This window comes from Callorhinchus milii, unplaced genomic scaffold (assembly GCF_018977255.1).
Source record: "Callorhinchus milii isolate IMCB2004 unplaced genomic scaffold, IMCB_Cmil_1.0 Scaffold1, whole genome shotgun sequence".
In the NCBI taxonomy this organism is placed as follows: domain Eukaryota; kingdom Metazoa; phylum Chordata; class Chondrichthyes; order Chimaeriformes; family Callorhinchidae; genus Callorhinchus; species Callorhinchus milii.
The window spans coordinates 10,493,917-10,517,318 of NW_024704742.1; the positions used below are offsets into that span (position 1 = coordinate 10,493,917).

Here is a 23,402-nt window from a genome sequence, read left to right on the forward strand (position 1 = left end):
TTTGTTGTTGTACCACATATGAAACGTAAGCAACCCTTTTGGGAAAGTGGAGTCCTGTAGCTCAGTGGTTAGAGCACTCGCCTTGCAAGCGAGAGACCTGAGTTCAATTCCAGGCAGGTCAGGGCGAAACCTTGGGTAAGTTTCCTTACTCCACACAAAGCCTAATAATAATCCCTCCAAAACCCAAAACAATAATAAATTGGTCATTTTCAATCTACGACTGTTTGTGGGACATTGCTGTGTGCAATTGGCTGCCGCGTTCGCCCACAAATATACAGTCAATTCACTTTACAGTGTGTTCTGTGAAGCACTTTGGGACGTCCTCCTGACGTGAAAAGCGCTATATCAAAATGCAAGGATTATTATTATTATTATTATTATTATTATAATCAATGGATAAAGCATAGATGGCAGTCAGGGACTGAAAGCCCAGAAGCCAGGTTAGGGCTCCACTGAACAACTATTTCAGGTCTTGAGAGGGGATTTAATATCCACACAGCAGCTGATGTAGAAATAACTTTCTGAGTTCAGATAAGCATTGTTCAAGTGCTGTAAATGATTGACCATGTGACTGAACAAAAATTCTGCTGAGTGTCCAGCCTCTTTTTTTAGTTCAGCCGTGCTATTCGATCAACTCTGACTCGCTGGAGACTTACAGCAAAGTTAAAGAAATGGAGAATATTTATGGGTTGCAGGATTATTCCAGTGATGGAAACACTTTTCTGTTCACTTCTGAATCGGTCGGGGAAGGACACCCAGGTAAAGAGCAAACCTTATTTTATTGTGTAACACAAACAGCTTCCGACTTTACGTCGGTTAAAGTGTCAGCAAGTTGCAGGCACAGCTGCATAGCCGTTCTCTGTCGATAGCTGATTACAGCCAGGCCTGAAGTGGGGAAGCCTCAATTGGTCTGTATCTATGAGAGAGATTTTAGGGAGGGAGGGCAAAGAAAGAACAGCATTCAATGAACAGGGGAGAGAGAGAGGAACAGAATTCAGAGACCAGGAAAGAAAGGGGAAAAGCATTCAATGGCAGGAGAGAGAGAGAGGGAGGGAGGGGGGAAAAGCGTTCAATGAACACAGCAACAACAACTTGCATTTATAAAGCACCCACATGATAGAAAGGGCAGCCGGGGTGGGGTGAGGGACAGAGTTCAGTGACTAGGTCAGATTGGAGGGTTCGGGGGGACAGCATTCAGTGACCATGGTTGGGGTAGGGGGCAGGAAGAGAGCATTCAGTTAGTAGAATACAGAAATGGAGGATGGGGGGGGACCAGGTTACAGTGGGGAATAGCAGGAGTGACCAGGAAAGAGAGCGGGAAATGGTGTTCAGTGACCAGGAGATTGAGGGGGGGGGGAAATACATGTACCCCATCCTAACATCCCCCAGACATTTGGCATTTGGGGGAAGAGATAGTGTTTAAGGCACCTTCTATCATCATGGATTTTTTAAACAAGTCTTGAAAGAAATTCAGGTGTGTATGTCTTGAACATTAGAGTCATTAGAGATTAGAGTCTCAGACATACACAAGTCAGAAAAGGTAGATAAAGGTAAGTCTGTTTTAGCTCCATTAAACAAAGGTTTAATTACATCACTGCTTATAGAACTAACTGTTCCCATTCTCATGATACCAGAATGAACAAGGCTGTTCTGCCCTCCCCTCTCTCAGACAGATCGAAACTGACTTACTGATGTAACCAGCTGGTCATGTACGATTAATGCAGAACTGAGATAATCTCCGTTATGAATTTGGCCAGTGTGGATTGAGAGTATCTTGTTGGATATTCCTCTTAGAATAAATTGGCAATTAACAAAAGGACCAACAAGAAGAAGGACACGAAGTACAAAAGGGCAATGGGAGTGGGACAAAGTGGGTGGATTATTGAGAGTTTGGATTGACAAATTAACACACTCTTGATTTGAGTTATATTACACATCTGTTTCAAAAGCAGACTATCTTTTGTGGTTGCAACAATGTTAAAAAAAAAACTTAAAAACTGATCTTATTTTGTGGGGATAGGTGAAGACGTGACAAACAAACAATAATGTGCTTTCTAAATTCACTTAAACTACAAACAATGCTGACTATTCTTATTCCCTGCTGTAAGGTTTAATTGGGTGCTTCTCACCCCTCAGCTGGGATTTCAATCTCTCCCTTTCTCAGGAAGGATTCTACTGTAAACAAAATTGTATTGAACACCATCCCTCAATTACAGACACTGACAATCCAACCTCAAATGCATGGTTCACTTACTATTCAGTAAAAAAGGTGGAGGCCTTGTTAGGTTAGGCCTCAGCTGGAATATTGTGTCCAATTCTGGGCACCACACTTTATGAAGGATGTCAAGGCCTTGGAAAGAGTGCAAAGGAGATTTACCAGAATGATATCAGGGATGAGGAACTTTAACTATGTGGAGAAACAAGAGAAGCTGGGATTGTTCTCCTTAAAGCAGAGAAGGTTGAGGGGAGATTTAATAGAGGTGATCAAAATTATGAAATGTTTTGATAGAGTGAATAGGAGAAAATGTTTTCACTGGTCGGTAACCAGAGGACACAGATTCAAGATAATTGGCAAAAGAACTAGACGGGAGACGAGGAAACATGTTTTTTTATACAGCGAGTTTTTACGGTCTGGAATGCAATGCCTGAAAGGGTGGTGGAAGCAGATTCAATAATAACTTTCAAAAGGGAATTGGATATGTACTTGAAAAGAAAAAAAATTGCAAGTCCATGGAGAAAGAGTGTGGCAAATTGATAGCTCTTTCCAAGACCTGGCACAGGCAAGGTGGGTCGAATGGTCTCCTTCTGTGCTGTAGGATTCTATGATTTTATGATCAAGCTAGTGCCAACATTTACGTAAAGTACTTTACCTAAAGTTCCATATAGAGCGTAAGCAGACGAAATAGATTAGAACCAAACATTCCCCAGAATCAACACTTGAACATATCTAAAGTACAACAGATGACCCTCAATAAAAGGAGAACAGAACCATTCAAAGCATTTCAGAAAAACAAACTGCTACAATCCCCACATAGACAGCAGACAAACGGGATTTGTGACAGCGGCTAACATCTATCTCTGATTTTCCCTTGATGATATTGACTCTTCTCTCGGCTGGAGTTCCATAAGTACAAGTTACTGTCCAATTAGCAGTTGTTTATGTGTGAACCCGGACCCTGAGTGTTTAGCTCTGCCTCCGTTTGATGTCCATAGACATCACCTTTCCAAACAGTTTTTCTTCAGGGAAGGCTTCCATCTTCACATTATTTCCCCTTTCTAATCTATGAATTCACTGGTTTGGGGGAATTCATTCAAATCTACTTTCAGATAGTAAGAGAATATAGAAAAGGAGGGCACAGGTTCAGGGTGGTGAAGGGCAATTTGAAGGTAGACTCCAAGATGTATTTATTTATGCACAGGATAAGTAATGGCTTGAATGAGTTATCAGAAAGAGTAATAGAGGCCAGGACACTATACAATTTAAGAAATGGCTCAATGTTGTAATGGGACAGTTGGGTTGGTATTCTGCAAGGACGAGATGAAATAAACCAAAGTGCCTTTTTTATCTTGTGATGGATATGATATATGTTAGTTTCTTAATCCGTTCCTCGACATGAGGAATGAGTTAAGAAACACTGGAAAACTGTTCCCGATACATAAATTAACAACAACAACATTCTTTAGTCAGGCCTGCATTCAGTTGATAGCCTCTAATCCCACTGTTCATAGCCTCTAATCCCATTGCAGCTGCTCTTCCTGAACAGTCCAATAAAAACACAGGCATCTGATTTTAGTCAATTCATGTTAGAACTCGAATAGTAGAGTTATAAATTTGGGGTAAGGGAGCAGAGGCCAGGATCAGCACATTGGTGACTGAGGAATACTGCCACTGGTGTACGCTGATTGTAATTTGCAATAAAAGAGACTCCACAAGCCTCCGTTTACCTAGTAGTAAGTAGGAACCTGATTGTTGGATGACTGGCAGATCGCTTTTCTGGGGGGTAATAATCCCTTCAAAAAACAAATAAATAAAATAATAATAATTGGATTGTTCAATACACAACTGTTTGTGGGACACTGCTGTGCGCAATTGGCTGCTGTGTTTTGCCCACAAAATATAGTCAATTCACTTTACAGTATATTCTGTGAAGTGCTTTGAAATGTCTCGCAGACATGATAAGGCGCTATATCAAATGCCAGGATTATTATTATTATTACTTTATTGAACTGTCAGCCTGGACTATGAGCCGAATGTTCCAATGTGGGGCTTGAATACACAACTTTCTGACTCAGAGGCTAGAGTGCTATCAACTGAACCAGGCTGACACACACATCTAGCTCTCATTCTCACCCATACTCTCTAATTTTATCAACCCCCCCCCCATACAACAACAACAAGATTACATTTGTATAGCGCCTTTCGTGTTGGGAGGACGTCCCAAGGCACAGCATTTCAGACCCAAACTGGGGTCAGGGAGGGAAAGGGAGGGGAGGGGAAGGGGGTGACCAATGGCATGGTCGAAGAGGAGGGCCTTGAGCTGGGACTTGAAGGAGGCTAAGGAGGGGGTGAGGCGGAGTAATTAGGGGATGGAATTCTGGAGATTGGGGCAGAATGGCTGAAGGCTCTCCCACTAATGGTGGGGCGGGTGGGTCGGGGACATGGAGCAGGCTGGAGCCGGCTGAGCGGAGGGAGTGGGCGGGTTGGTAGGGGGTTAGGAGGTCTCAGAGGTAGGGTCGGGCGAAGCCATGGAGGGCTTTGTAGGTGAGGACCAGGATCTTGAACTGGATCCTCTGAAGGATAGGGAGCCAATGGAGTCGGGCGAGAATGGGGGAGATGGGGTCACGGAGTTTGGTGCGGGAGAGGACACGGGCTGCAGAGTTCTGGATTATCTGCAGCCTGTGGAGGGAGGAGTTGGGAAGGCCGACAAGCAGGCAAGAGACAAGAGTCCATATGGAACTACTTGCTTAAACTGAAAGTTGGAGATAATTATTAAATATAACATTGATTTTTGACCTATGTCTTCAGACAAAATGTGTGACCAAATCAGTGATGCAGTCCTCGATGCCTACCTGAAATTAGACCCAGATGCCAAAGTTGCTTGTGGTAAGTGCCAAGCAGTGCCCTCATTACCTCCGCAAAAGTAAATGCTATCAAACAATGCAAACATAATTCATCATAACAAGTTATTTTTAGATGCTACTCTGAAGGGGGCTATATCAATGCAAATTGTTGTAGTTTTTGCAGAGTGCCATTCACATAAAAGAACATTGAAAAAAGGTGCATGAACTAAGCAGGATAACTGCAACTCTTTCAGGTATTTTATGGTCTAAATGAACAAATGGGAAGAGGGCAGGAAATAGAAGAAATATTATAAAAGGAAAATTCTGCATAATGATTCTGTGGAACATTAGAGCTGTTGGTCTCTCTATTGAAAGATATGTAAATGATGAAAATGTAATTACCCCCTTAAACACATATTTAAATTAACAGTGAAATTTGCAAGTATCCAGAACTCTGGAGAAATGGAACTCCGGCCATTTGATTAGCTTCAAACAGCTTCCTCATCACCCTCCCATATTTGCTATAGCCCCTGCAATGCACAGTTACTATACTTATTAATAAGTATGTAAGCAGTGAAAATGTAATGGTCCCGCCTCACATTTAATGCGATGTTCTGTATGGTAAACATTTGGGATTTCCAGATATTTATGGAGAAGAGGGGGGAAGGAGAAGAAGAGAAAATTAACCTAACTTTTTTTCTAATTTTCTTGCCTGCATTGATGCTGTGAGCCAGCTGGAAGGAAGAAGACAGATATCTCATTTAGATTTTCTCTTTCTTCCAATTGGAGCATCCCTATAGCAGAAACAATGGCAAACAAGATAAAAGCTTCGAATGGCCACCTAATCACTCTCCCATACTTGCTATAGACCCTGCATTGCAATAAAGTACAATGCAATTTACATCTATGCAACACCTTTCACATCAAGAAGATGTACGTGTCAAAGCACTTCACGCAGCTGGCTTGACAGTGGAAGAGAGTGATGGGGGGAATCAATGTGTGTTCATTCATCCCTTGTTGATTTCCACTTCATTAAGTGGAAGTTAGACAAAATGCTTTCTGCACAACAGCTGAAAGTCATAGACTTATTCCCTGCATTTTAACCCATTGATGATGTTCATGCATCTTTAAGGATAACACCCAACTTAATTAGACCTTCACTACAATGAGGAAAATGCATCCACATGTTGTTCACTGTTCCTTCCAAACTAGAATGTGTGGTGAAGACTGGCATGATATTACTGTGTGGGGAGATAACGTCCAAAGCTACAGTGGATCATCAGAAGATAGTCCGGGACACCATTGCCAAGATCGGCTATGATAGCTCCATTAAAGGTGAGCAAGTGGGTCACACCCAGCCCCAGCCCCTCAGCCCTCCACCACTCCTGACCCCAACTCCCAGCTCGGGTCCCAAACCCCTGATTGTCCAGTGCCCTGGGACGTCGTTCTGCCGTGAAGGGCGTTATACAAGTGTAATTTGTTGTGGTTGTAGGATTATCCTTATATTTGCTACAGCATCTTTCATGTTGGGAAGATGTCTCAAATACTTCACAGGATATGTTGTAAAGTGTAATGTCTGTAATTTGTAGACTAATGAGGCAGCCAATTTGTGCACAGCAACATCCCACAAACAGCCATGAAGTGAATAAATCTATCTGTGGGATTTTTGGCTAGGACACCAGGAGAGACTCCTTTCTTTTTTTGGAATAGAGCCGTGGGATCTTTAATCCACCTGAAAAGGACTTTAGTTTAACATCTCATCCGGAAATAGCACCTCACATCCACAAGATTAGCACTCACCCCCCACACAACAACTCATAGACATGAGCTTAGTGTCCATCTCACACAGCCTGTAGCTTATTGGCTCAGACCAATAATAATAATAATAATCCTTGCATTTGATATAGCGCCTCATCATGTCTTCTAGACATCTCAAAGCGCGTCACAGAATGTACTGTAAAGTGAACTGACTGTATATTTTGTGGGCAAAATGCGGGAGCCAATCGTGCACACCAGTGTCCCACAAACAGTCATGGATTGATTGACAAAATTATTTTTATTTATTTTGAAGGGATTATCACCCCCAGAAAAGCGATCTGCCAATCGACTAACAACGGGGTTCCAACTTACTGCTAGGTAAACAAAGGCGTGTGTAGTAAGGAAACTTGTTCATCAAACCCAGGTCCTCTCGCTTGCAAGGCAAGTGATCTAACCACTGAGCTACAAGACTCCATGATGTCTTCTCAGTTGCACTTTTGACCTCCACAATCCCTCCAGCCTTCGTCTCAAACTCACCAAACTCGTGTACAACCTTGCTGTTTGGTTTGATCCTCATCTTTCCTTTCTTCTTTATATTTGGACCCTGACCAAGACTGCCTTTCTTCACCTTAAGCATGTTGTTTACCTATGCCTCGCTCACCAAAGGCCTCCAAAACTCTCATTCACTCCTTTGTTACCTCTCCACCAGACTTAAAACACAGCCTGACATTCAAGGCACATCTCAAAACATACCTGTGACTGATTGCACTCCACACCCCAGCCTTTTCAGCTCCCACTCCTAACTTTGGTGCCCAGCCAGCAATGTCAAGCACTTTGAGACGTCCTCTCAATGAGTCAGGCACTATATAAGTGCAAATTGTAATTTATACAAATGTAATTAGTTACCTCAACAAACATTGGACTAATTTACCATACAGCAGCAACAACGAATTTGCACTTGTATAGCGCCCTTCATGTTGGAAAGTCATACGATTGCGTATCTGGATAACCTCTGGGATCATTTAGCAACATGTAGAGAGCCAGGTTGCTAAATGCCTCTAGTTTCTTTGCCAATCACCAATAGACTCAGAAAAGGTACTCTCAGAGATTTGCTCTTCAGAAATCTTTCTCTCAGAGCTAGCTTCTTCACATATTGAACATTAAATATCTTTCCAAACGTAATAATACTTATATTTGGTATAGCGCCTTTCACATCGGAAAGACAACAATGTTCCACAACCAACTATGAAGTGAATAACCAATTTTAGTGAGGGATTTTGCCTGTCTAGCCCCTTATACATATATTAAAGCTGTTTACAAAAGGTAGAATACAATGAATGTTGTTATATAGATAAATCTGGCAGCTACACTGTGCCAGCAATGTCCACAAACAAATGATTCGGATGAACTTTGGGGAAAAGAGGAAATCCATCTAAGCTCATGTCTATGAGTTGTTGTGTGAGGGGGAGTGCTAATCCTGTGGATGTGAGGTGCTATTTCCGGATGAGATGTTAAACTAAAGTCCTTTTCAGGTGGATATTAAAGATCACACGGCTCTATTCAAAAAAACGAAAGGAGTTTCTCCTGGTGTCCTAGCCCAAAATCCCATGGATAGAATTATTCACTTCATGGCTGTTTGTGGGATGTTGCTGTGCACCTCTAAATCCATATGAATCACAAAGCAGGCCTTCAGCCTCTCTGCCCCCACCTTTTGGAACTCCATCCCATAGTTCCTTCACCTCACTCCCTCCCTTGCCTCCTTCAAGGCACGTCTCAAGACCCTCCTCTTCAACCGCGCCTTTGGCCACCCTCCCTGATCCCTACCTCCAGCTCGGGTCCAAATCCCTGACTGTCCAGCACCTTGGGACGTCCTCCCGACATGAACGGTGCTATACAAATATAATTTTGTATTGTACAATCTAAATTTATATTAATGACAGTCCACAAAAGAATAATCTAGAATTTAATGTTGAGTATTACATAGGCAGCATCCAATCAGTGACAACAATGTTACATAAAAAGTCAAATTACTTGTTTTATGGGTGAATTTTCTACATTTAAACTTAAATCTCGTGTTTGTTGAAGAAACCGAAATAAGTCTACAAAGAACACAATCTCTGTTACGAGCCAAAGATAAGCAGAATAACCAGGTGGCATTTGATCTTGTGCCTTATCACGTCGCTGAAATGGTGCAAAGTGCTTCGCAAAATGTGCAGTGCAGTGCAGTGACTACTCGTAGAAAAAAGTGGCAGCTGGTTTGCTCACAGCAATGTTCTCGACACAGCCATGAAGTGGATTCCCAGAATGTTGGCTGGGACATTGGGAGAAACTCCCTTCTCTTTTTCAATAGTGTCATAAAATGTTTAATATCCAGTTAAACAGGCAGATAGGACCTCGATTTTAATGTCTCATTGGTGCAAAAACATAGAATATGTAATTATTGGTAAAGAAATCACTACCAAGTAAAAAAAATCTATAAGGCACTATATCAAATGTAAGGATTATTATTATGGCAAACTTTTCTACTGTGGGGAGGGGAGTGTGGGGGACAATCGAGTTTCACCGCACTTCAAAAGAGAATAAAGATGCTTCCAAAGGAGAGTGGTTTACCACCTAGTGGCCATTGCTTATAAACATGCTATCATTGCTGCAGCCACAATCTTCCTGAAGTTTCTATTTAATAATCATAATAATGTTTGCATTTGAGACCAGGCTTCTTGTGTTAGGAAGACATCTCAGAGTGCTTCACAGGATTTACTGTGAATTGGGGTGAGTGTATTTGTAGGAGAAGGTGGTAGCTGATTAGTACAATGCAATCTGCCAAAACAGCCATAAAGTGAATGAACAATATTATCTGGGGGATTATTGGCCAGGACACCGGGAGAAACTCCCTTCTCTTTTCAAATAGTGCCATGGGATCTTTAACGTCCACCTGAACAGACAGAGGGGACCCCAGTTTAATGTATCATCCAAAAGACGTCACCTCCGACAGTGTAACACCCTCAGCACTGCACTGGAGTGTCATCAGAGACTCCTTTGTGGGAGTTCCAATGTGCGGTTTGAACCCACTAACTTCTGTGTCAGAAGTGAGAGTGCTACTAACTGAGCCAGCCTGATACCCTATTTGAATGTTGTAAGATAATATGCTGTATTAGATAATAGGTAAAATAATATGCTGTAAAAACAGAGACCACGGACACATACAAAGTCACAGTTCCAGCAAAATAACTTATCTAAGAAACTAACTAAATATCCTGTTCCTGGATAGTCCTAAAATAAAAGTGACACTTAGTCTCCTCTCTTCTACTTTCAAAATAGTCACAGGAGTAATGCAAGGCTGAAAATAGAGACAGTCGGTCACACTCTCCCTCTATGATTTATACTCCGCGCTAGTTCAAGAAATAAATCTTGCCCCAACACTGAAGAATATTTTGAAAACTTTTAAAATGTTTTTTGAAGGACTGTAACTCAAACAAATAGCAAAAGATTGGCAGTCAAATTGAAAAATCATTATTCCTGAAGGAAAGAATAAGTACTTAATAGTATCTGAATTGAGGCCTCAGATATCATTCCTTGTCCTGCCTTCATGAACTCCAGTCCTTACACTAGCTGTCAAACCAAATGGCTAATATGGTAATGTCCCTGACATTGCTGAACCAATCAAAGTAGGAACATATGGTCTGTGCTGAATTAGCTGATCTCAACCTGGACATCAATAAGAGTGTTACAAAAGACCTCAGCATCCCTCGGGCTAGGAAAGCTGGAGGGAGTGGATGAAAAATCAAGGTACCTATTGTCCCTATTGAATAGGTGTGCATTCTCCAATGAATGGATAATACTATGCATTTCTCCCACAAAACGTGCAGTCGCTTCACTTTACAGTTTTTTCTGTGAAGCACTTTGAGACGTCTCAAAGTCATGATAATGGGCTATATCAAATGCAAGGACTACTATTATTATTATCTCTCTTCTCCTCCCTCCGCAACATCATATAGTCTGCTGATATTCATTGCTCAGACTTGCATGGAAATAACAGCTGCTCAGGTACGAGAAGGCAGGGGCCACCTGTGAACTATATGTATGCAATTCACTACCACAAATCACCATTGAAGCCGGATCGACAGAACCATTGAGAAGGGTTCTGGATAAGGACCTGAGCAGCAGAAATGTTAAAGGTGATGGGGAAAGTAGAAAATGATAATAGGTGATAATACAAGAAGCAGTAGCACAGACAATATGGAACAAGTGGTCTTTATCTATGTTTGGGACTTCCTCCCGACATGAAAGGTGCCATATAGGTGCAATCTGCTGTTGTTGTTTTTGTTGAAAGTATCTGAGCTTCTACATCTACATCGGCTTGGTGTCAACTGGTAGCATTCTCACCCCTGAGCAAGAAAGTTGCTGATTTAAGTCCCATTTTGAGTCTTTGAACCCAGTCTAGCCTGACACTCCAGTGCAGTGCTGGGAGGATGACTGCATTGTTGGAGATGTTGTTCTTTGGATGAGATACTGAACCGAGGTCCCATCTAGTCCTATGGCTCAGTGGTTAGAGCACTCACCTTGCAAGTGAGAGACCTGGGTTTGATTCCCGGCAGGGTGAAATGTTGGGTAAGTTTCCTTTTCCCCCCTGCTTGGGTCATGACCCAACTGTGCAGCGCCTTGGGACGTCCTCCTGACGTGAAAGGCGCTTTATAAATGGAATCTTGTTGTTGTTGTTGCTCCACACGCCTGTGTTTACCTAGCAGTAAGTAGGAATCTGGCTGTTTGTCGATTGGCGGATCGTTTTTCCGGGGATAATAATTCCTTCAAAAAAAAAATTGGTCACTCAATCCATGATTGTTTGTAGGACACCGCTGTGCACAATTGGCTGCAGAGTTTCACCCACAAAATGTAGAGTCAATTCATTTTACAGTATATTCTGTGAAGCGCTTTAAGACATGAAGACATGATAAGGTGCTATACCAATTGCAAGGATTATTATTATTATATTTATAAGAACATCTCAAAAACATTGTTCCCTTTTATTCCGCTTACTGATTGCTTTTTTGGTGTGGGTGCATAGGCTTTGATTACAAGACCTGTAATATCCTGGTCGCTCTGGAACAGCAGTCCCCGGACATTGCCCAAAGTGTCTACAAAGACAAGGCTGAGGAGAACATTGGAGCCGGTGACCAGGTAATATTGAAACACAATAATTTTGACTAAGGAAGAAACTGAGACTTTTCTATTGTCTCATTTCAAAACAGGATTATTATGTTCGGTTGTGAATGAATACATTATACTTCTGCACATGAATTTAGAAGCAAGTCACAACCAAGAAAGAATTAGTGTTTGGGATGAGTGAAACTTCTGATGGGTTGCCGATGCTCACCTTTAAAGCCCTCCAAGGCCTTGCCCTCCCTACTTCTGTGACCTCTTAACCGCCCCCCACCAATCTGTCCGCTCCCCCTGCCTTGTCCATCCCACCATTGGTGGGCCGAACCTTCAGCCTCTCTGCCCCCACCCTCTGGAACTCCATCCCACAGTCCCTTCAGCTCACCCACTCCCTTGTCTCATTCAAGACCTGTCTCAAGACCTTCCTCTTCAACCATGCCTTCAGGCACCCTCCTATAATAATAATAATAATAATCCTTGCATTTGATATAGCGCTTTTCACGTCTTCTAAACGTCCCAAAGCACTTCACAGAATATACTGTAAAGTGAATTGACTGTATATTTGTGGGCGAACGCGTCAGCCAATTGCGCACAGCAATGTCCCACAAACAGTTATAGATTGAAAATGACCAATTTATTATTGTTTTTGGTTTTGGAGGGATTATTATTAGGCTATGTGTGGAGTAAGGAAACTTGGCCAAGGTTTCGCCCTGACCTGCCTGGAATTGAACTCAGGTTTCTCGCTTGCAAAGCGAGTGCTCTAACCACTGATCTACAGGACTCCACACTACCCTCTCTGCCCTCCACCCCTCCTGATCCCAACCACCAGCTCGGGTGCGGATCCCTGACTATCCAACGCCTTGAGATGTTCTCCTGACTTGAAAGGCGCTATAGAAATGTAATTTGTTGTTGTTGTTGATGCTATCCACATAAATCTACCCACAAGAAAAGTGACCCTAGTGAGGTTGAAACTACAAAGGGAGTTCACTGATTTTGATAGCTCTTAAAGTGGTGTTTCAGGTAGTCACTGTACATTTAGCACAGTCATTGGAGGCTGGTGGTTTGATCGGAAGGAGCTGGCTGGTTTCCATTCTCGCTAGGAATGTGTGGAATTGGATAAAGCTTTGCATGAGATCGGAGAACGTCGTAAGGCTGAAGGGAAATCCACCCATGTTGCATTCATCAAATTCCGTAAGGTTTTTGACTTAGAGCCAAAATTAAGCCCTCATGATAAAACTGGAAACCTTGGGAATACATGGCCACATCTTAGATTTTATCTGGATCTGTATTCCAGCTCCAACATCCGTATAAGCGTTGACAGTGGACTAACTCACTGACCCTCTTGAAAGGGAGGTAAGGCAATACTGTCCATTGTCACGCACCCCAGGGCTAGATTAGCCAACGGGCCAGGTAAGCCATGGCTTAGGGTCCTGAGTTCTGAGGGCAGCTTCCAATGTCTGAAGGACCACGGGTATGATTGATTCCTTTACTTCCCGATTGCACCTCTCTTCCTGTCGCTCTCCACTAGGAGGCAGCTCGCAGAGTGTTGGGAGAGCAATGGACCTGGAGGTAGGAGTCACAACATGTAGATCAGCAGTTAGAGCAGTCACCTTGCAAGCAAGAGGACCTGGGTTTGATTCCCGGCAGGGCGAAACGTTGGGCAAGTTTCCTTAGAACAAACAGCAACAACAAAATTAAATTTATAGAGCGCCTTTCACGTCGGGAGGACTTCCCAAAGTGCTGAACTTTGGGACGTCCAAAGGTGTCGGAGCCTGAATATGGGGGAGGGGTAGGGTAGGGGTGAGGGAAGGCAGAGATGTGGGAGGGAGACCAAAGGCACGGTCGAAGAGAAGGGTCTTGAGGCCGGCCTTGAAGGAGGCAAGGTAGGAAGCGAGGCGAAGGGACCGTGGGATGGAGTTCCAGTGTGGGGGCAGAGAGGCTGAAAGCCCGGCCACCGATGGTAGAGTGGGTCGGGAGGGAGACATGGAGCAGGCCGGAGCCCGATTAACAGAAGGAGCGGGCAGGTTGGTAGGGAGTCAGCGATCAGGTCAGAGAGGTAGGAGGGGGCAAGGCTATGGATGGTCTTCAAGGTGAGGATGAGGATCTTGAACTCGATCCTCTGGGGGATGGAGAGCCAGTGGAGTTGGACAAGGGTGGGAATAATAGGGTCACGGAGTACATGAGCTGCAGAGTTTTGGATGATCTGCAGCTTGTGAAGGGAAGAGTTAGGAAGATCAATGAGGAGGGAGTTCCCGTAATGAAGCCTTGAGGTGACGAATGCGTGGGTGAGGGTTTCGGCAGCCTGAGGGGTGAGGCAGTGGTGGAGTCTGGCAATATTGCGGAGGTGGTGTTAGGCAGTGCCGGTCATGATGTGGATGTGGGGGAGAAAGGACAGTTCAGTGTCAAACAAGATACCCAGGTTCCTGACTGGCTTAGTGAGGTTGAGTGTGCAGTCATGGAGGCTGATACTGTCAGCGCCTGAGGTGCGGAGGTGCTGGTCTGAGCCAATCAGGAGGGCCTTGGTCTTGCTGATGTTGAGTTGGAGAAAGTTGGCCCTCGTCCAGGACTTGATGTTGGACAGGCAGTCGGTCACATAGCGCCTTATCATGTCTTCGAGACATCTCAAAGGCTTCACAGAATATACTGTAAAGTGAATTGACTGCATATTTTGTGGGCAAAACGCACAGCAGTGTTGCACAAACAGTTGTGGATTGAAGTGACCAATTTTTTTTAAAGGAATTATTACCCTTGGAAAAGTGATCCACCAATAGACTAACAATCGGGTTCCTACGTACTCTTAGGTAGAGGTGTGTGGAGTAAGGCAACTTGCCCAACATTTTGTCTTGCTTGGGAATCGAACCCAAGTCTCTCGCTTGCCAGGTTAGTGCTCTAACCATTGAGCAACAGGACTCCAAACTTGTTCTGCAGGTGTTCTTAACATGACCAATAACAGTCTGTGAAGTTGAACGCTCGTTCTCAAGATGAGGCTCATCAAAAACTCACTCAGACCTACAATGTTCCAGGATAGATTGAATTCATTTGCAATACTGTCTATTGAGCACTATTTGACAAGTACACTAAGTTTTGATCATGTCGTTGAATGAATGCATTTATGAAGTCGCGCAAGTAAGTATTTTAAAATTGTATTGTTGCAAATTTTGTGCGCATAGTTCAAATGGCCCCCACAAAACCCTTAATCTGGGCCTGACCCACTCTATTTGATGTATTCATCAATGACGTATTGGTTGGCATCGAGGGGGACAGACTTGGTGAATCTGTTCCAGGCCTTTCTGACAGAAATGTCAGTTTGCAGGCCATAAACATGGCCAATAGTTAAATTGGTAACCAGTGTAATAGCTTTTTTTTTGGTCACATGCAGAAAACCATCACCGTGCTTAAGGGTATCCAAACCAAGCTGAGAATTCCATGCATCCCACCTACACATGGAAATCCCAGAGATAGATTGTTGGAATGGAATGCGCACTCTCTCCCTGGAGGGATGCATCCTACTTACCTAATTCTGGACAGTATTAGGCAAGAGCCAAGGCTTAGGGACCCCAGAGTGTGCATTGGGGTACTGCTGGAGTCTAATCAGCTAAAATCACATAGGTTGCCATTGATATTGCTGTCCGGCAAACTTTCCCGCTGCTTGTCCAGCTAAGACCACACTATCCGTTAGGACTTTGGCATGCAGAGCTAACAGGAGCTGAGTGGGATGATTCCCTTCCCCCAGTGACTGGTCTGCCCTTCCAGGTCCTGCCAATGAGCCATCTGCAGATCTGCCTGGCTCTGGAACCGGACTACAGAGATCACCACAGAGGGCTGGCTCGATTCAGACATACTAAGTGAACTGAAATCAACCCAACTTCAATAATGCATCATCCAATAATGCAGACATAGGTCAGCAATAGTGCTCTGCGAGGGCTGATTAAGGCCACTGGGGTAACCTTGCACAATTAACAGAGATAGAGAAAGGGCCTTTGTGTTGAAGAGAAATGCTTGTCTTGCTAGGACCACCCTCTCCGTTAAGGTTTTGAATTGCAGAGTTAACAGGAGCTGAGTGCAATAGCTCTTTCGCTATCGATTTGCTAAAGTTTTAGTGGAATTACTTCTTTCTGCCACTGGAGAGCTGTCCTACCTTTCCTGCTCTACCAGGCTATGGAGTTGACAAGATCGAAAACTATGAAAATGAGAATTACATAAAATGTTTGATTGTATTTGCCCCTTCTTTTTTGCCAGTGAAATAAATATGTCGTTTTCATCCTGCACATGAAAAACATTATATTTCAGTAGCACAAAAGAAGACTAAAAGACTAGATGAATTGATATCACGGGTAAAATTATATAGAACTGGGTGACTGAGGTCCAAATTGAAATGGTTTATAATAAATATAATAATCCTTGCATTTGATATAGCGCTTTTCACATTTTCTCGACATCTCAAAGGGCTTCACAGAATAGACTGTAAAGTGAATTGACCTTATATTTGTGGGCGAAACACGGCAGCCAATTTTGCACAGCAGTGTCCCACAAACAGTCGTGGATTGAAAATGACCAATTTATTATTGTTTTATTTTGGAGGGATTATTATTAGGTGTGTGGAGTAAGGAAACTTGCCCAAGGTTTCGCCCTCTGCCTGGAATTGAACCCAGGTGTCTCGCTTGCAAAGCGAGTGCTCTAACCACTGGGCTACACGACTCCACATTGTGCTACAGGACTTTACAAGTCTGTAGTCGTTTTTTTGCATCTCAGCTGTTTTTATTTTGAGGTGGCAACGGGCATTTATTTATTGCGTCTCAGAGGTGACAACCCTAGGAGAGGATTGCTGTTCTTCACAGTTTAAGGGATCATTGTTGTCATCAATAAACATTTGCCAAATATTCATGTGATGAGAATAGTGTCGCACGTCACTTTCCTCCCATTAAAGTCAAAATAGTGACATAGAATCAGAATTATGCAGCACAGAAAGAAGACATTTGGCCCATCGTATCTGTGCTGGCTCTTTGAAAGACTTATCCAAACTAATCCCACTCCCTTACTCTCTCCCCATAGCCCTGCAAACTTGAACTCCCCAAATATCTATCTACTTCGCTCTTGAAAGTTGTTATTGAATCAGCTTCCACCAAACTTTCAGGCAGTGCATTCCAGATCCGAACAACTGGCTGTGTGGATGTTGATAGGTTTGTCATCGTGACATTTTTGTGAACGAATCTCAAAAGAGGAATTTTCCTAATGCTTTTGGCATAATAATGGTGATCCTTTTTACACCATGCAATCTTTCAGAGCATGGTTTTGTAATCCCTGACCCCCACTGGAATGCTTAATTTCAGGGTTTAATGTTTGGATACGCCACAGACGAGACTGAGGAATCCATGCCGTTGACCATTTTGCTCGCTCACAAGCTAAATGCAAAGATAAGGGAACTGGAGAGGAGTGGAATACTACTTTGGGTTATGCCTGATTGTAAAACGCAGGTAAGTACAGTTAAATAAAACAAGGTTCAGGATAAGGCTAGTCAAGATATTTGCGCATAACCCGATATCAAAGTTTACAAACATAGAGAATGAGGTGATGGGCCACCTTCTCCCCAGTGGATCACAGCTTTGAACCTCGTGCTACATGTCAAGAAAGAGCAGAGATATGGAAATAGTAGTCAGCATCCAGGTCAATGTAGACAAAACATTGGCTGGTGATCTGGTGATATCATTGTACCACCACCAGCCCTCCCCAACCCACCACACACACACACACATACGCTAAGCATTTGTGATACCAAGATATCAAACTACATAAATGATAATGTTCATTTATGGGGAGGATTGTCTGGACAAGATTCCCAACAGGTCTCACGGATAGGAAATATAGGAAATGATCATAATAATCTTGCATTTGATACAGCGTCTGACCACATCTCCGAGATGTCTCAAAGCACTTCACAAAATATACTGTAAAGCGTAGTGACTATATTTTGCGGGTAAAACACAGCAGCCAATCGTGCAGAACAATGTCCCACAAACAGCCATGGATTGAGTGACCACATTATTATTAATGTTGGTTTTCGAAGGGATTCTTTTGAATCCTTACAACAATTTACAACAGAATGAGCGGACTGTCATATTGATCAATCAATTATCAACCAAGCTTTCCAGGGCACAGAAAGGTAAACCTTCTTCTGGTATAAAGAAAGAAGCTGCCCCACTCCCCTTCCCCCACCCCCCACATCCAAGGCTACTGTTTACCAGCAATAAGTAGGAACCTGATAGTTAGTCATTTGGGGTAATAATCCCTTCAAAAAAAATTGGGTTACTCAATTCACAACTGTTTGTGGGACACTGATATGCACAATTTGCTGCTGAGTTTTGCCCACAAAACATACAGTCAATTAGCTTTACAGCATGTTCTGTAAAGCGCTTTGAGACATCTCAACAACGTGATAAGGCTTTATATTAAATGCAAGGATTATTATTATTTTTATTGTAACCGTAAAAAGATCCACGCTTGGATTCTAACCCTATAACTGCTCAAACCAAGGCCATTGTGTTACTGATATAATACCAAGAAAACGACCTCCCAGTGAGAATAAACTCTGCAGCAGTTTAAATAGGAAAAGGCTGAGCAGCAGTGACTGTACTGAGGCACTCAGCCAACACCATTAGTAACAGCTCTTCAGACATTAGGCCATGAGACTGGTGTAGCAGCACCTGGAAAGGAGGATATATAGCACAGTGACAGTGAAATGAACGTTACATGTCAAATTTTGCAGGTGACTGTGGAGTACAAGGACAGCAACGGTGCCATGGAACCCCTGCGTGTCCACACTGTGGTCATCTCCGTCCAGCACAAGCCCAGTACCCCACTCGAGCAGATACAGCAAGACCTCAGAGAAAAAGTTATCAAGGAAGTTATTCCTACAAAGTATCTCGACAGCAGGACAGTTTATCACCTGCAGCCCAGTGGGCGATTTGTCCACGGTGGACCACAGGTAACTAAGTAAAAATAGCTTTACAGTGGAACCCTGATCATCCACCAGAAGGCACTGCGTTAAGCTGGATCCTATAGGTGTGTTTCACTACAGTGCACGTGTTGATAGTGGTTCATTGGTTTATCTGCTTCTTCGATTTCAAAATCCTCTCACTCGTGTTCAAATCACTTCTTGGCCTGGCACCTCCCTACCTCTCCAACCTGCTTATCCCCCCTACTCCACCAACCACTGCCTGCGCTCAGCTAGCTCCGGCCTCCTGTTCGTACCTCGTGCCCTCCGCTCCACTATTGGTAGCTGTACCTTCAACCACTGCACGCTGGATCTCTCTCCCTCATTCCCTTTGCCTTGCGCCCTCCCTCCACACCTTCAAATCCCACATAAAGCAACCTTTTTTTGCTACCTTTTTGCTCGTACTTGCGGTCACTTCCGCCAGGCCCGGGGTCAAATTCTGCCACTGTGAAGTGCTCCGGGATGCTATCCCCGCGTGAAAGGCGCCATTTAAATGCAAGTTATTGTTGTTGTCGATTTAGGCTTGGTGATGTAACACTAAGTTAGAATTATAAAGCTATACCTTGACATATAGAAGAAAGTGAACCTGCATATAACCAAATCCAGGGCAAAGTCCTAGAACTCATCCATCACTTTCTTAGTAAATAGGAAAATATTGAGTTCAACATTTAATAGTGTCTTACTCTGGGATATGCATTTATATATGGATTTAAATATATTCAAACGTACTTACTTCCCTTCGCCTCGCTCCCACCCTTGCCTCCTTCAAGGTGCTTCTAAAACCCTCCTCTTTGACTGAGCCTTCGGCCCTCCGCCTCCCTGATCCCAACCCACTGGACTGCCCAGCGCCTTGGGACGTTCCCCTGACGTGAAAGGTGCTATACAAATGTAATTTTGTATTGTATTGGGATGAAAGGACTTAGGAGGTACATTGATTTGCAATAGTCAGTTTTGTGCTCTGCATATCAAAAGCAGCAGAAATTGAGAAAGACAGAACAGTATTGTCATTTAGATGAAAGAGGCAGCAGTGAGCTGAACTAACTTTGAGAACTACAGCCGCATTCTGCACGAAAATAGAACGAACGGTTTAGAAACAATTTTTTAACAATATGCACTAATATGGCCCTTTTCACATAAGGCAACGTCGCAAAGCGCTTTATAGAGATGGAGTATAAAATTGGAAAAACAGCTTTGAGGTTCACCTGGCTAAAGACTTTGCTTTTAAAAAATTATATACTGTCTCACATGCCCACAACATACAGTCAATTCACTTTACAGTATTTTCTGTGAAGCGCTTTGAGACGCCTTGAAGATGTGATAAGATGCTATATCAAATACAAGAATTATTATTATTTATATTATACATAATTCACTTCACAATATTGACCATATTAAACCCATTAAGTGGGAGGGAAGCAAAGGAAGAGAACACCAGCTTGCGTTCAGAGTTGCTAACAGGGATTCTTGCCAGAAACAGCCAATATACTTTGTCCAACTCACAGGATATTGCTCCGAAAACTTGAACTCTATTCTGGTTCTTGTCAATCTCCCGTGAGCAACCGTATAAATCAACAGGATTCCTTCATTGGCAATTCTGAGAAACTAGCAATGACTCATGTTACAAATCATTGCTTTTCAACCTTATGAGGGTTTAGTAGACTTTGCAATGTGGAATGCTTCAATAAGCTGACCCCTGAACCTTCTTAGCTCTGGCATGAGCATTTGCACTGTTTCAGACCTCTCCCCACGGACCTGACCATGTCCCACTAAACTGCAATTTGTCTTGGTATGGGGCTTGGCTGCCACTCCTGACCTGAGCTCCCCATCTCCTGTCCCTCCACTGGCCTCCCATCTGCTCTCCTTTCCTCAGTCACCATGCCCCAGTTTGCGACATTAACCCACCTCTTGCTCACTCCTCTAGCTTCTCTATTGCTCTCCTTGTTTCTCTATTGTACCCTCTCATGGCTTCTCTCTGCTCCAGTCTGCTCCCTCCACCATGCTCACCATGGCACCCGCCAATGGCCTGCTCAGAGAAGCCATCCTGACTTCCCAATTCACTTAATCTTACTGCAAGTGCCACCTGTCTTGCCCCTTGGGAACAAATCTCATCTCGCTCATCCACATCCCTGCCTTTCCCAATCAGTCCTCCCCATCCCCCATGCAAACTGCTCAGTTATCTCTGCTCTACCCATTCACCTCCAAGACACCAGCAAAGTTCCCTCCACATCCACAGTCTCATCCTGGACAAAGACAGACATTGTTAGCCTCATTGAAACCTGCCTCATGCCTGACGACACCTTCCCTCTCAGATGCTGCCCCACCATATTGTTCACTATAGCCCTTGCATCTGCCCAAATCAGTCTACAGGAGTATGGGGAAAAGGCAGGGAAATGGGACTGAAGAGATTACTGTTAAAAGAGCCAGCACAGACACAATAATAATAATAATAATAATAATCCTTGCATTTGATATAGCGCTTTTCACGTCGGGAGGACGTCCCAAAGCGCTTCACAGAACAAACTGTAAAGTGAATTGACTGTATATTTGTGGGCGAACGCGGCAGCCAATTGCGCACAGCAATGTCCCACAAACAGTCGTAGATTGAAAATGACCAATTTTTTAATTATTGTTTTTTTTTTTTTGGAGGGATTATTATTAGGCGTGTGGAGTAAGGAAACTTGCCCAAGGTTTCGCCCTCTGCCTGGAATTGAACTCAGGTCTCTCACTTGCAAAGCGAGTGCTCTAACCACTGAGCTACAGGACTCCACAATGGGCTGAATGGTGTTTCAGGCCTGCAAATTTCTATGGTTCTATCCTCTTATTCCTCTGGTATTTTCTCTTTTGAGCATCTCATGCTCTACCATCCTTCTAATCTCCCTCAACATCTAGATTGTCTCCCAGTTTCCCAAGCTTCCCTGCAGGTTTCTCCCTGACATTTATCTTCCCTCAACTTCTGTTCCGAATGCCTCATCACCTTGGGTCTCACCCAAAGGCTAGTGGAAATCTGGATCCATTCCCATCTTTAAGACGGAGGTGGATAGATATTCGTTAGGTCAGGGTATTAAGGATATGGGGCAAGGGCTTCACCAATGCCAAGATGCCCTTACAGTAACAACTTGCACTTAATATAATGCATTGGCCAAAATAGTAAATGGTTCTCCAGGTAGGGCCAGACAATGCCCTGTATTAGTATGGCTTCCTGTGACGTGTGCTCTAAACTTTAACAATGCACACAGAGATCCCATTTGCTTTCTTTACTGCTGTTGCCCGCTGTGCTAAAGGTTTCAGGCATCTATCTGACAGTGCTCCCAAATCCGAGTTGTTCGCATCTGGAATGCACTGCCTGAAAGGGAGGTGGAAGCAAATTTGATAACAACTTTCAAGAGAGAAGTGGGTAGATATTTGGGGAGGACAAATTTGCAAGGGAGAGAGCGGGAGAGTGGGATAGCTCTTTCAAAGAGGCGGCGTCCATTCTATTCTTCTGTTCTACTCCGCGCTGTCCATGATTACAGAATGGTTTCAATTGAGAAGCTCAAATTTTTGAGAGCTGAACCCTCTGCCATTGCTCGAAGGGTTAAGAACACGATGGGCCGAATGGCCTCCTTCGGTGCTGTGTAATTCTATGTTTCCATGAATCCCTCTTGGATCATATGGGCTACCACTGTCTTTTTTCCTTCCCGACTCTCACCCTCTGCATTTCTGCTTGTCAAATGGCAATTGCCACTAGTTAGTCAGGCCGGCTCCCCAATCTATTCAGAAATACTGGAAATGAAGAACAAATCAGCCCAGTCTAATCCTGTCCTCATCCAGTGTCCATATTCATAGACATCCAGCAGGGGTCACTGCATACCTATCAAAAGCAGAGACCTTCACTAATTTTTCCCTAACTCAGTTCCCAAAGAGTCATACTCACACTAAGCCCCTGTCACTCGCTCTCTCTCTCTCTCTTTCAGATTGTAATTGCTGCCCTCTCCATTTCCAACATTTTCTGGCTTTATTTCAGATTTCCAGGATCAGCTGATTTTTCTTATTCTCTCTAATTCTCCCAACTAACAAATCATTTAGCTTAAAATGATATTATAAAGTGAGGAATTTTCCGCGGGTCCATTCTATTCTTCTGTTATACTCCGCGCTGTCCATGATTACAGAATGGTTTCAATTGAGAAGCTCAAATTCTTGAGAGCTGAACCCTCTGCCATTGCTCAACGGGTTAAGAACCATTTCCTTTCATGTTGATTTATTTTGATTTATTGATTTATTTCACACTCCGCCCTTGTGTGTAATATTACTGTTTTAGTGGAAATACAGCGTTTTTAGGTTAAAAGAATACAAAAAGATAAAATAGAATGAATATCAAAGGAATTGCCTGTTCAAGGCATGAATCAATATGAGCCTTCTGAATTATTTAGAATACTGTAGTTCTGTTTAGCATTACTTT

General features: G+C 43.3%; 1 protein-coding gene across 2 annotated transcripts in view; it reads left to right on the forward strand.

Moving 5' to 3' along the window:
• The first annotated feature begins 601 nt into the window (after positions 1–601).
• LOC103186728 (S-adenosylmethionine synthase) overlaps positions 602–23,402 on the forward strand; it is a 30,838-nt gene continuing 8,037 nt past the window's right edge. The window contains exons 1-6 of one of the 2 annotated variants that reach the window (XM_007905935.2): positions 602–759; positions 5,027–5,104; positions 6,274–6,396; positions 11,882–11,994; positions 17,304–17,447; positions 18,737–18,955. In XM_007905935.2, the coding sequence (XP_007904126.1) occupies positions 672–759; positions 5,027–5,104; positions 6,274–6,396; positions 11,882–11,994; positions 17,304–17,447; positions 18,737–18,955 (765 nt within the window). In that variant the 5' untranslated portion in view covers positions 602–671. The remainder of the gene's footprint in view (positions 760–5,026; positions 5,105–6,273; positions 6,397–11,881; positions 11,995–17,303; positions 17,448–18,736; positions 18,956–23,402) is intronic. The other variant, XM_042338027.1, reaches the window with a different exon arrangement.